This window comes from Elgaria multicarinata, chromosome 3 (assembly GCF_023053635.1).
Source record: "Elgaria multicarinata webbii isolate HBS135686 ecotype San Diego chromosome 3, rElgMul1.1.pri, whole genome shotgun sequence".
Classification (NCBI taxonomy): domain Eukaryota; kingdom Metazoa; phylum Chordata; class Lepidosauria; order Squamata; family Anguidae; genus Elgaria; species Elgaria multicarinata.
Window position 1 is genome coordinate 153,982,406 of NC_086173.1, and position 14,523 is coordinate 153,996,928.

The 14,523-nt window shown below is 44.6% G+C and overlaps 1 protein-coding gene across 1 annotated transcript in view; it reads right to left on the reverse strand.

Annotated features, from left to right (window-relative positions):
* Positions 1-1,173: 1,173 nt before the first annotated feature.
* LOC134395579 (E3 ubiquitin-protein ligase TRIM7-like) overlaps positions 1,174-14,523 on the reverse strand; it is a 37,654-nt gene continuing 24,304 nt past the window's right edge. Inside the window, exons 2-7 of the mRNA XM_063121740.1 lie at positions 5,490-5,585; positions 4,489-4,719; positions 3,750-3,772; positions 3,274-3,389; positions 2,125-2,157; positions 1,174-1,722 (exon numbers count right to left, since the gene is read on the reverse strand). Of these exons, the coding sequence (XP_062977810.1) occupies positions 1,205-1,722; positions 2,125-2,157; positions 3,274-3,389; positions 3,750-3,772; positions 4,489-4,719; positions 5,490-5,585 (1,017 nt within the window). The 3' untranslated portion in view covers positions 1,174-1,204. The remainder of the gene's footprint in view (positions 1,723-2,124; positions 2,158-3,273; positions 3,390-3,749; positions 3,773-4,488; positions 4,720-5,489; positions 5,586-14,523) is intronic.

The following is a 14,523-nucleotide window of genomic DNA, read 5'->3' on the forward strand; positions in this document are numbered from 1 at the left end:
GGGTGTAGATGATGGTTTGGAGGGGGGGGGGTGACTTGATGGAGCCAGATTGCTGCAGCTTTTGAAGAAACACCACAATTCCACTGCTGTGGGGTTGCAGCCCCTAATCCCTATGCAGAAGGAAATGGTGGGCTTCCTGCAGCCATTCAACTCACTGGAGTCCCCTGGGCTTCTGGCAGCCAATCAGAGGGTGGCATCCACCGGAAACTGGAAACTGCCTCCACCTCAACAATGGAGCAAGTACAGACGGCAGAAGGGGCATTGTTGTTGCAAGTCCCCTACTTTTTTCCTGGGAAAATCCAGCTGTGGCTTCAAGGTGGCTGTGCAGCCACTATGGGGCTTTCAAAATGCATAGACAGACAGTAGCTTCAGGGGTTGAGCAAACATTTCTCTTAGGAGAAAAAGCACATTGAAGCAGTGGTGGTGGGGGAACAGGAATGCTGCCCACTTCATTAAGATTCCCCTTCCCCCCCCCCATTCATATGCATTGGACATGATTATCCAGTTAGTGTTTTACGCGGCTTTTATTATGTTTTTAAAAATATGTTTTACCTCTTTAAATGCACTTTGAAATTGACTCATGAGCAGAAGGTAGACTTCTGAGTGACACAAAGGACAGCCAATCTCTCCTTGCTCAAAAATAGCATTTTAATGCGAATATCAACAAAAACAGAACAGAAAATACATTGTGTAAAGAAAAACACAAACACTACATATACAGGAATATCATCATTTTCATCATATGTGTACCATTCATTAAAAAAGTGGGGGGGGGGAGTTATACACAGGTTTCAAGGAAAGCAGAACAAATACAGGACAGGGCTCCTGTATCTTTAACAGTTGCATAGAAAAGGGGATTTCTGCAGGTGTCATTTGTATACACGGAGAACCTCAGTTAAAGGTGAGGCGCTATACTAGAGTGACCAGATTGAAAAGAGGGCAGGGCACCTGCAGCTTTAACTGTTGTGATGAAGAGGAAATTTCACCAGGTTCTCCATAATATACACAAATGACACCTGCTGAAATTCCCTTTTCAATACAACTGTTAAAGATGCAGGAGCCCTGTCCTCCTTTCTATAGGGTCACCCTACCTAAACAGAGTGTGAGGGTTGGGGCCTGCATTGGCTCAGTCCTGCAGAGGAGGCCCAAAGCTTGTCAGAGCTGCTTTGGGTTCATGTACGTCTGTCCCCACCCTTTGACCAGCTTAAGGAGAGAGGATCAGTTGGGCTTTCCCCCACACCCTAAAGAAGGGGAGAAGGGTCTCCCCAGAGAACGGGCCTGCTAAGTATGCAAAGATCAGGGCCGCTGTATCAGCATCATGAAAGTCCACCCATCCCGCTTCATAGTTTAAACTCACACGGATCCTCTTGGGGTCCTCCCTTGGGGACAAATGAAATCTGGGTGAGAAAAAGGAGGCCCTGTACTCACCATCCCACTTCCCGATATGCCAGATGCCTTCCTGAGGACTAGGAATGAACTCTCCCTTCCTCCTCACAGACTTTCTGGCCACCCCCACAGACCAGTTTTCCTCGATCCCCACAATGACATCCCAGAAATGTCTGCCTGCTGTGAACCCTTGACTTCCCAACACAAACGGAACGCTGTCAAATCTGTTCAGATTTGGGGGCAGAATTTGACGTTCCTCTCCAAGCCTTGCACTTTTTTGACCCGCAGACAGGATGAGCCGGGGATTCGCTGTGTCTGGATCCAGAGTTACTTTTGCTGTAGGGAAGGGGAGGAGGAGAAAAATGAGGAAAGCGAATGTAATAAATGGAATTCAGCAGAATGTTACATCCTCAGCCTAGAGACACATCACAGACAGCCAGGTAAGTGGCTGCTGCCTTTGTGTCCAGGATGTGGCCTGGGGCCACGGATGGAAGCAGAATGCTGAACCTAACAGACCCTTTTCCCAAGTGGACAGTTCTTCGTCAAGGACGAAGGATGCGTGCATGTGTGTGTGCAAAATATATGGAGATGAACATAGAACTTGATCCGCCTTTCCTATTTGTGTCATTCATAGTAACAAGGAAATCAAACAAAATACAAGCAGGCAACTATTGAACATGGCCCCAATCCCTCCGCCCGCCCCCCTATAATTCTGTGCCATCATAACCCACAATTTACCTTTCTTCAGCTGAAATCCAGATATCAGAGTGTCTGGGGAAAGAAAGGGAACAGAGGCAAAACGTCACCCTCTTCTGCTTAAAGCAAGTCTTGGAACACCCCTCCACAACCCCGAAATCATTTGATGCCTGTTTGGCCAAAATAACCCACACAGAGAACCAAGTCAGCAGTAGAGTATATTTAAACCAGAATGGGTTATTGTATCATCTGCCAGTGACTGTGGATTATTTTGGATGCCTATGAAGTTAGATCATAAGAAGAGCCCTGCTGGAGCAGACCAAGGATCCATCTAATCCACTACTCTGTTCACACACGGGCCAACCAGCGACCAACAAGCAGGACATGGTGCAACAGCACCCTCCCACCCATGTTCCTCAGCAACTGGTGCACACAGGCTTGCTGCCTCGAATCCTGGAGTTAGCACACAACCATCAGGGCTAGTAGCCATTGATAGCCTTTGCCTCCAGGAATGTATCCGACCCCCTTTTAAAGGCATCCTAATTGGTGGCCATCACTACGTCTTGTGGTAGCGAGTTCCAGACGTACTGCATGAAGAAGTACTCCCTTTTATTTGTCCTGAATCTCCCACCAATTATCGGATGACCCCATTGAGTTCTAGCATTTTGAGAGAGGGAGAGAAATGTCTCCCTTTCCACATTCTCTACACCATGCATCATTTTGCACACCTCTATCACGTCTCCCCTTCGCCTCCTTTTGTGCACCAAAAGCAGTCACAACGGGTTCCAATCTGCTCTCCCTCTGCTTTAGCACTTAGGAACACCTTAAAGGGACCGAGCCAGCAGTGTCACTCATGGGAAATGAGCATTGCTGTGGCGTCATGCAAACTTAGGTGGCAGGGGTTATTTGAGGGTAGAAAATCCTTGAACAACCCCTCATATCTGGGTTCCCATGACATGGGAAGTCATGGCAAGCTAGGAACCTGTGGATGTCATGCAAAAATGGTATTCGCAGGCACCTGGAAAGGCATGAGAACCCCACAGATAAATTCAGCCACGTTGGGTTGTCATATTGCGCAAATCACGTCTCTTTGTCTTCTCTACAGGAACACAAAGTTCCCAATCTTCCCACTCTGCCAACATTACAAGTGACCTTTGCCACTTGGAATCCTTTGCAACCCGTCTCTGGTACCTTGGAACTGCTTCAGGAAACCCCCTAGAAAGAGGTTTATATCAGATTGGTCCCGGATCCTCCACTTCAGTGCAGGGGAGAAAACCACAGATTTCTCAAACTTATTCTCCTCACACCTGCAAGAGAGAAACAAAAGACGTGCCATGTTGAACCAGCCCCGGGGTCCATCTAGTCCAGCGCTCTGTTCACACAGTGGCCAACCAGCTGTCGACCAGGAACCCACAAAGCAGGACATGGCGAAGCTGCTCCCTTCAGTGTCCTTTTAGCCAAACTGAACACTTCCAGCTGCTGTAACCTTCCCTCATAGGGGAGATGCTCCAGTTGCTAGATCATTTTAGTTGCCCTTTTCTGCACTCTTTCCAACTCTATGGTATCTTTTCTTCGGTGTGGTGGCCAGAACTGTACGCAGCATTCTAAGCGTGGTCGCACCATGGATTTCTACAAAGGCAGCATGATACTGAGTGGGATCCACTTACTTCTTCAAGTTGTCTTTCATATCCTAGAGTGAAAGGAGAGAAATAAAAAGGAACTCAGTACATACTGCAGTGTGTAGGAAATCAATGACAACATAAATTTCATGGGACAAGTGGGGTCATTTCAGTGCATTACAAAGCAATCTGTTAAAAACTCTTAGAAACTGAAGCAGATAAACATATATTGGACAAGAATTCTTAAAACAAGTCAATGCCAAACATCCAGCTAGACCAGCCTTCTGTTCCCCAAAATACAACAGCTAACGCTAACAAGGATACTTTTCATTAAAGCATCCTTGTAGCTTTGAAAAGCCCTGAAAAGCCTCACTGACACTTTTCCAGTTCATGCAGGGTACGCCAGCAATACAATTGTCTTTTCCCACAAGTCAGATCTTAGTAGAAAGTAGGAGGTCAAGACATCTAAGTCGAAGGCAGGAGGTCAAGACAGAAAGCAAGTGAAATGCAAGACTCTGACAACAGTGTTCCCCAGATTGTCGAGAACTTCTTAGTAAATGAAGAACGGCAATTCCAGACTCAATGCCTAGCAGGGAAACAACCCCCTCGTTCAGAAAAAATTACTACACTATCCTGATCCTCTTTTATATGATCTTGGACATAATAAACCCATTACTTGCAACACTGATTGGGCCTCTCCGTGTCTTATGTAACTAAAGAAAGCACAGAAAAATTTCAGAACTAACATTCCCAGGAAGAGAAACCTTGGCTGTTTTTGCTATCTCACCTGCAGGAGTTCATTCGCTGACTGTTGACGTTTCCCCTCCATTTCCTGCATCGTTCTTTCCACCGAAGAGAGCTTCTTCGAGATCTTGGCCAAGTGCTCATCCCGTTTCCATGCGATTTCGTGTTCCAACTGGGTCATCTGGACCAGGCGAAGCTTCTCTTGTTCTTCCAGAAACTGGTACAGTTGTTGGAACTGCTCCACTGTCTTTTCCTTCTCAGCTTTCATTTGCTTCTGCAAAAAGAAGATGAAAAGAAGTCAGGCGCTAAATGTGTTCCTCCGGTGTTAAAGGAAAGATTAAGAGAATCACATGGGAAGGGCACTTCCAGGCCATAGAAAAAGAGTCTTCCAACAACATTTGTAACATTTCTATACTGCCCTATCTGCTAAAATCCACTAAGATGGCACATTGTTTTAACTGCTTTTACGGCTTTTAAATTATATATTGTTTTAACGTGGTTCATGGTTTAATTTATTTTTAACTGTGCATGTTTATTGTTTTATACTGCATGCTTTTCTCTGTACGCCGCCTTGAGATCTTAATGATATAGGGCAGGATACAAATGTTTTAAATAAATTAATAAAATAAATAAATCAATAAAAAGCCATCAAGGCAGTGAACAGAAGTGAAGAAAAAATAAAATCTCTTTACATTAAAAACAAAAACAATAAAAGTGTTAAAGACTACATGTTTTAATAGACAAAACTGAAAAGTGCATCTTTCTACCCTTTCTAAGGGCCAAGAGAATGGCAACCAATCGTACTCCTTGAGGGAGGGCATTCTATAATTTTGGAGCAATTTGGGGGAGAAAAGCTCCAAAGGGGATTCTCCTGCATTAGTCAGGGGAAGAGTTTAATAGTCTTCCAAGGCCCCAGCTTTTGACCAATCAAAGGAGGGCAAACAATGCAGGTTCTGAGGAGCAGGGCTGCCGTGTGACTTCATTCCCTGCTGCACATTTCATGGTTCCCAGATAGTTGCCCTTTCCAGCCACAGTGACACTTACCAGCAGGTCTTGGCTTTCCTTTTCCACGTCTGCTCTAGATACCAGAAATTTCTCTCTCTCCTTCCTCAGAGTCTCCAGGCAGCTACAAATGTGATCCTGAAGAGAAGACAAAAGTTCCAGTTTGGTTCCTCTGCAGAGATTTAGTCAATATATTTAGAGTCTACTGATAAACAAATACAGAGAAGTTTTTTAAAAAAAATTCCCTCGGTCTCCCAGCTGCCTTCCTTGTTATCCCAGTAAAGCAATATGTTGAATACGTTAGGACATCCAGTTGGAGTGTGGCTTTATCTCTCCTTGAGATGGAGAAGGGAGGAACATTGCAGTCCAAGAAATGGGGAGACTTACTCCATGTATAAATCATATGATAGTGCAATAAACTGAAGGCTGTGGTTGTAATAACAGAACAGAAACCCCACTGTGTCGGGGTGGTGGTCTTACCCTAAGGCGAGTGTTAATTGGAAAAAAGTGTTCCAGGAGATCAGTTCGATAACTGGACAATGGGTTCACCTATCTCCTCATTTAGCTCTGTTAAATTTATATAGGGGACCAGACATTAAGCTCTTAAATAAGGAATTAATAAACTATCTATCATTGGTGGCTAGATGGTTGATAGCTAAACACTGGAAGGATGGCAAAGGGCTTACAATTGAAAACTGGTTTCAAAGAGGTTTGGCAGATTGCCCTGTTAGAAAAGCAGACTCAAAAAAATGAGGAAAGCAATAGGACAACAAAGTGAAGATAAATTTGAGGGGGTATGCTGGAAATTTATTAATTATGTGAATAAAGAAGAAGGTGGGAGAACACCTCCACCGGCATACTTAGAAATATGGATAACATAGGTGGAAGGGGAAAGAGAGTTAGTCCTGGGATGCCCTAAGTTGAATTGTATTGAATGGAATTTCAATGAAATGAAATTAACTAATGTTAAATATTTTACAGCCAGGCTTGAATAATTAAGTATATATATTTGTATTGACTCCGAATGTACATATGTGATGTGTTAGTTGACCCTTGTAACCAGAATCACACAATAAGAAATTATTTTTTAAAAAAAGAAGAAAAAAGGATGGATCTAGGGAGTACTCCCAAGCTACACACCTGCTCTTTCAGAGAGAGGGCAACCCCATCCAGAACAGGTCCCTTACCTAGAGATTATTATTTATGTATTTATTTATATAGCACCAACAATGTACTTGGTGCTGTACAAAATATACAAATAAAACAGCAATACCCTGCCTAGAGGCTTACAATCGAAAATCACATTAAAATATATGAAGGTGGGGGAAGGGGTTTACAAAGCAGAAATAAGAGAATAATCATAGTAATAAGAACAATAGATCAAGCTAAAATACCAAAACCTATTGAAAACAAATGAGTTTTCAAACGCGTTTTTAAAATCTACCATGGAACACGTGGTACGTAGTTGCTCTGGAGGAGGCGAAGCCGGGCAAGGGAGAGACAGAAACTCTTGGGAGCAACATAACATTTGAAGAAAGGTAGAGGGGGATGGTAAAGTGAAATGAGAGACGAAAGATAAGAAGGTTTGAATGTCAGTGAAACATTTTTAACAGTAACAAAGAATGAAGAGCAGGGGAGGGTTTGGGAGGGAAGACAAGCAAAACTGTTTTCGCCATGTTTAGTTTTAAGCGATGCTGAAGCATCCAGGCTGAGAGAGATCAGGCTGAGATCCTAGCCTGAAAGTCAGAAGAATATTGGGGAGAAGAGAGAGATACAATTGTGTATCAGGTGATATTGGAGGCAATGAGAATGAATAAGATTACCTAACGATAACATGTATAACATGAGACGTGAAGGCCTGGGGGGAAACCGGAAAAATTCAGGAAAAAAATTGTGTTTTTTTCGTTTTTTCCAAAGCCTTCCCCCCTCCCCCAAAATGGGGAAAATTGAAAAAAATGAAGAAAAAACGAATTACGGGATGTTTTACTTTAGCCTGATGAATAATTACATTTGATGTTCCTAAAGTAACAAAGTGACTTTCAATCTGTAAAAAGTGCTAATATTGCATTATTTCATTTTCCCGGAAATTTCCTGGTTTTTCACCGGGGGGAAACGGTTTTTTCCCATGGCTTCAAAGCTTTCGGAAACTTCACATCTCTGCCCTTCCCCAATGCCCGGGCTTGGGAACCTTATCGGGACAGCATTTTGTGGATCCCGCTTTTGCCCAGGCCCGGCCGTCTCACAGCTCTCCCAATTCGGGGCTTGACCCGTTTCCGTGCCCCCACGCCGCCCCCGGCAGCCGCCCCCTCCTCCCGCCCTGGCATCGCTCAGAATAACGCTCCACCCACGAAATGGGGATTCGTCCTGACCTCGCACTCCCGGGCAGCCTCCTGCAGGGGAACCACGTCGTGAGCTCGGTGCGCCTTGGACCTCTCGCACACCACGCAGATGGGCGCCGCGTCGGCCTTGCAGAAGAGGTTCAGGGGCTCCTGGTGCCCCTGGCAGACTTCCCATCCTCCGCCCTCTGCTTTCACCGGCAGGCTCAGCTCTTTGGCGATCTCCACCATGTTGGCCAGCTGCCTGTTGGGCTGGAGGCTCCGCCGCTGAACTCTGGCTTGACACTGCGGGCAGGCGGCGTCCCTGGCCGTGTGTGTGGCGGGCGCATGGCCCCACCACTGCCCGATGCAGGCCTGGCAAAAGTTGTGCCCGCAGTCGAGAGTCACCGGATCGGCGAAAAAGTCCAGGCAAACGGAGCAAATCGCTTCCTCTTGAAGCCTCTTCCTGGGGCTCTCAGCAGCAGCAGCCATGGCTCCAAGCAGACACCAGGACGATGCAAAGAGGATTCGCTTGGTTTCTTTCTCCCGCCTGCTCCGCTTCCCCGCCCAGGCAGTACTTAACTGCAGCCCGGGTGGGCGCTCCCTTATGTAGCAGGGCTAAAATTGGAGGCAGAAGAGGAGGAGGGACTTGGGGGTCAGGGCTTTCCCCAGAGATGACCCCTAAGGAGTTCAAAACAAGCCAACAAAAGATGCAAACCTACACAGCCTCTGGCCATTGGGCCATTTCCAAGAACGTTTCCCATTGTTTCCAAGAATACCTTCCATTACTCACAGTTAGCTCACAACACACAATAGAAACCATACACCGCTTATTCGGACTATGAAATTCAATTAATTCTAATTAACAACACACATTACATTCAAATTCTGTGACTTGTTCCTTTAGAAATATGCAAAGGCCCCCAAATGTCACCCACCTTCCCACCTTCCCAGAGAGTGGCAGTTGAGGAGGAGAGGAGAAGAAATCTCATGTGATCATAATACTGCTTCCTTTCAGTGAGCAAAAGAAGCCACATTTCTTTCTGTAGGGCATTGTATCTCCATTAGCTAAGTAAGGCGGACCTCTTGTTTTTCAAATGCCAAGCCAAGGACCCCTACTTTTGAAAATGTTCTTATCTCTATAGTAGTTACCTGTGCAAAGCAATTTTTGGGAGAAAATAAGGGGTAGCCCCTAATAAGCAAAGGATTTTACGTATACTAAATTAAAAAAAAGACCATAAAATTTGTGATATTTGTGATATTACCACACAAAAATGACAATGATTGAGTTAGGAATATAAAGACGAATTTTATTTTACTAACATCTAGTTTACAACTGAACAAATTATGAGGGACGGTGTAAAAGCCAGAATGGAACGTAACAGGCCGGAACAACCCCATTATATTAAAAAAACATACCAAAAACTGTGGCATGTGTTAGCAACACTTGGGAACAATATTTTAAGACTAGAACCATTGAAATATTATATCACTATTAACCCCAAAACTCCCAAAACAACATCCGGAACAGAATGGGATGGCCGGAACGGCCACTTCTGAATGAGCGATATCGACCAAATTCACTTGTCAAGTATAATTCCATGGCAGGGATGCAGTAAGACACAAAAAGTCCAAAGAAACTGCGTTCTGATACCCATTCCACGCATACCGCATATTGTGCAAACTGGGCCGGGACAGCAGCTTCCAAGTGAGGTATGTTAACCAAACTCACCAGACACACATTACCAGGTGAGCCTGATATAATAAGCTCCAAAAATTGCCCCCCAAACATGTTCAGATAACTGTTCTGGGCAAAAGTCCGTATTGCACAAAACAAGCCGTGACTGCAGCTTCCCAATGAAGTAAGTCAACCAAACTCACCAGACGCACATTACTAGGTGGGACAGATGGAAAAAGTTCCAAATGTTGCCCCGAAACCACGTTCCGATATCCGTTCCAGACAAAAGTCCGTATTGCGCAAAACTGGCTGTAACGGAGGAAAGGAGAAAGAGCGGGGGAATGGGGATAGCAGCAGTTAACATAATATTTTGCCTTCAGTGTAGATTATTCATTTCTCACAACACTTTGGGCATTTGAATATCCCACGAGAAGCTTGATTTATCTCAAGGCAAGAGAGATGGTACCAGCCCTGACATGCTCCCTCGTACAGAACCATGGTGTCATTCTTGGGTTTCTTGCACTGATCACCCATTAAGCACAAAGACCAAGATGAAGTGTAATACTGTTGCATTGCTGAAGACAAGAACTGGATTGTAGAGAACGTTCCTTTCAGTGATTTTCTAGAAACAGGACTATTGAATTGCTTAATTTCTCCCTGATTTATTTGCTTCTTTATTCTCTGCTGCTGTCTCTGCATTAAACTTGGCCGTGGAAGAAGTGATTTGTGTTTGAGAAGTTCATTTGCAATCCATTGCCGTACAGGTACCATGTCTGCTGGGAAAGGGACAGGTGAGCCACTGCATAGCAAATGCGCAAAAACATACAAAAACACCACAGTTGTAAGAGTCTATCTGAATTGGTATATCAAGTGGTGCATGAATGGCCCGTTCTGACCAATCGATGGGGGAAGTGGACTGCATCTCTATCAATGTTTGCAGCATGTCACTGTATTTTGTGGCCATAGTATGTGTGGAATCAAGATACAAAATTATTCTCCGCTTGAAGAAAACAATCATTAATATCCAATGAGATCTGTGTATGTTGGTGAGAATGAGCCAGATGGCCTTCGCCATCACGTCTGAGTTTATTCCAAAGTTGTATATATACTAGTTGTAGACCCATTTAATTCCAGAGACTGCATAATAAACGGTTATCTGAACTTGGCTTCGGGGCAACCTTTGGAGCTCTTTATATCTGTCCCACCTAGTTATGTGCATCTGGTGTCTTTGGTTGACTTACCTCATTGGGCATCTGCCGTTACGGCCCGTTTTGCACAATTCGGACTTTTTCCCGGAACGGGTATCAGAACGTGGTTTCGGGGCAACATTTGGAGCTTTTTATATCTGTCCCACCTAGTTATGTGCATCTGGTGTCTTTGGTTGACTTACCTCATTGGGCATCTGACGTTACGGCCCGTTTTGCACAATTCGGACTTTTTCCCGGAACGGGTATCAGAACGTGGTTTCGGGGCAACATTTGGAGCTTTTTATATCTGTCCCACCTAGTTATGTGCTTCTGGTGAGTTTGGTTGACTTACCTCAATGGGAAGCTGCTGTCCCGCCCCATTTTGAGCAATATGTGCTATGCGCAGAACGGGTATCGGAATGGAGTTTCTTTAGACGTTTTGTGTCTTATTGCATCCCTGCCATTATTATTATTATTATTATTATTATTATTATTAATTTGTTTATTTATATAGCACCATCAATGTACATGGTGCTGTACAGATAACACAGTAAATAGCAAGACCCTTCCACATAGGTTACAATCTAATAAGTTGTAGTAAACAATAAAGAGGGAAGGAGAATGCAAACAGTCACAGGGAAGAGTAAACAGGCACCGGGTAGGGTGAAGCTAACAGTATAGAGTCAGAACAAACTCAATATTTGAATACTTGACAGGTGAGTTTGGTTGATATCGCTCATTCAGAAGTGGCCGTTCCGGCCATCCCATCTGTTCCGGATGTTGTTTTGGGGGTTAATACCGATGTAATATTGCAATGGTTTTAGTCCTAAAATATTGTTCCCAAGTGTTGCTAACACATGCCACTGTTTTTGGTATGGTTTTTTAATATAATGGGGTCTTTCCGGCCTGTTCTATTCTGTTCCGGCTTTTACATCATCCCCATTCCGATACTCGTTCCTGCAAAAGTCCGTATTGGGCAAAAGAAGAAAGAAGAAAGAAGCTTGTATTGGATTCTATAAGAGTTAGGAAGCCAGTGGAGGGATTTAAAAGTGGGGTGACATGATCAAAAAGAGGAGCAGAAATAACCAAAGCATGAACAAGGGTCTTGGCGGAAGAGACAAATAAGAACAGTCGAATTCGAGTGATGTTGTACAAGAAAAAACGACAAGATGTAGCTACAGCCTCAATATGTGACAAAAGAAAAGTGAAGGATTAAAAATAAGACCAAGGCTACCAGCTTCCTCAACAGGATGGAGTGTAACTTTCTTGCAGGAGTGTTGTAGTTAGCCAATACTAGATTTCGAGGAGCAGAAAAGGACAACCCCGCTTCCCAATTTGGGGGATGATGTATATTCATAGTGGCACTCCTCGCTCAGCCCAGCGTCTGCTGAACAAAGACTCGCTAATTGCTCTAACAAAAACCTGGAACTTGAATATTTCCATTAATAGGATTAGCTCAGGCCCTGGGGCTGCATTGCAATGGCCAGGCCAGGCTGTCTGAAAGAAAGAGAGCGCAGAGAACAGGGCTCCATCCTGGAAAGGAAGATTAGTGGAGGGGCGGGGAATGGGGAATGGGGGGGGGGGGCGGTTTACCACATTCCCTTGAACCAGGAAAGGCAGGTTTCCCGATGTGCTGATCCTTCATGCAGCATAGAATCATAGAATCATAGAATAGCAGAGTTGGAAGGGGCCTACAAGGCCATCGAGTCCAACCCCCTGCTCAATGCAGGAATCCACCCTAAAGCATCCCTGACAGATGGTTGTCCAGCTGCCTCTTGAAGGCCTCTAGTGTGGGAGAGCCCACAACCTCCCTAGGTAGCTGATTCCACTGTCGCACTGCTCTAACAGTCAGGAAGTTTTTCCTGATGTCCAGCCGGAATCTGGCTTCCTTTAACTTGAGCCCGTTATTCCGTGTCCTGCACTCTGGGAGAATCGAGAAGAGATCCTGGCCCTCCTCTGTGTGACAACCTTTTAAGTATTTGAAGAGTGCTATCATGTCTCCCCTCATATCATAGAATAGCAGAGTTGGAAGGGGCCTACAAGGCCATCTAGTCCAACCCCCTGCTCAATGCTACCCTGTGCCTGTTTACCCTACTCAGCACCTGTTTGCATTCTCTTCCCCTCCTTATTGCTTTACTATGATTTTATTAGAATGTAAGCCTATGTGGCAGGGTCTTGCTGTTTACTGTTGTACACTGTACAGCACCATGTACATTGATGGTGCTATATAAATTAATAATAATAATAATAATAATAATAATAATAATAATAATAATGCAGAAATCCACCTGATCTGCTGCGAGCTGGTTTCTACACAAAAGGAGTAGGCAGAATACTGGCGGCACATTTGCTTCATATCTCAGGTTCTAATAATAGAGACTATTATTATTATTAATGAAAGGTGACTATAATCTAGAGACTACAGCTCACCCCAAGGGGAGGGGGTCACCTTCCCGTACCTTGAATGCTCATGAGCACGGATGACATTTGAACGTAAAAAGTGCCCTGCTGGATCAGACCAAGGGTCCATCTAGTCCAGAACTCTGTTCACACAGTGGCCAACCAGCCATCATCGGCCAGGGATGACCAAGCAGGACAGGGAGCAACAGTGCCCTCCCACCCATGTTCCCCAGCAACTGGTGCACACAGGCTTATTGCCTCGAATACTGGAGGTAGCACACAACCATCAGGGCTAGTAGCCATTGAAAGCCTTTGCCTCCAGGAATTGATCCAACCCCCTTTTGAAGCCATCCAGATTGGCAGCCATCACCACACCTTGTCCTCAAAATGTACCCCTTAGCCATCTCCCCTTTGCCTTCTGTTTTCTTTCACATACCAACATGAAACCGCCAAATCCTCTGTATGCTTACAGTGGGGAGAGGGGAGAGGTTAAGTCACAAAAAGCCCGTGCATTTTCCCTTGTGAATCTGGGACATCCTCCCAACACTTCCCAAATGTGTACATGCACATGTGTATTCAGACACACACGCACAGAGATTGAGATTTTATACACACACACAGAGAGAGAGAGAGAGAGAGAGAGAGAGAGATTGAGAATATGTCAGCAGTTATTGGGATCTTTGTCCAGACAGGTCTCTCGTGCAGCAGAAAGTATTACATTTAATATTACATTTAATATTCAGCTTTCCCAAGTCCTGGTTGGAGTTCTTGTTCCCCTCCCAGTAATTGTGACGCTTACAAGGAGAATTGACATTGTATCTTCGGTATCTTCTTTATATTTCAGATTTTTCTCTCTTCCCTTCAGCAGAATCGCAAGGTAGCTGTTAAACTGAACCTGAAAAGAAAGAGAAAGATTCCCATTTGGATCTTTGTTAGAGGTTTACTGTATAGGACTATAAAAATTGTCAATGGAAAAAAAGGTCAGGGGGGGGGGATGTGAATTGTATATTATGTTTGTTCCCAGCTTGATATCCCAACATCAGAACCAGGAAAATATAGTGGTTAGCTCCAAAATTGGCATCCCAGATGTCACTGAAATACCACACCTATCATCCCCAACCATTTGCCTTGCTGGTTAGAGATGATGGGAGCTGAATGAAAGAATTGTGTATTACGTTCACAGCCAATTACAAATTTTTGTTCACAAGAAGATTCAGGTAATTAAAAGTAATTAAATAAAACCAATACATTGTAAAATGGGGCCAACATAATTTCCCCCTTGGTTGCATCCAAATTGCATCCTGTGAGGTAGGCTGGGCTGAGAGTCTCCCAGTGGGTTTCCATGGCCGAGTGGGGACTAGAACCCGGATCTCCCAAATCCCAGTCCAACACTTTAGCCACTACACCACACTGGCCCCGGATGGTCACAGAACCATGTTGGACTACTTCATCCCAGCCACTACAACTAGCGGCCCTGTTAGCCTTGAGTGACAGGC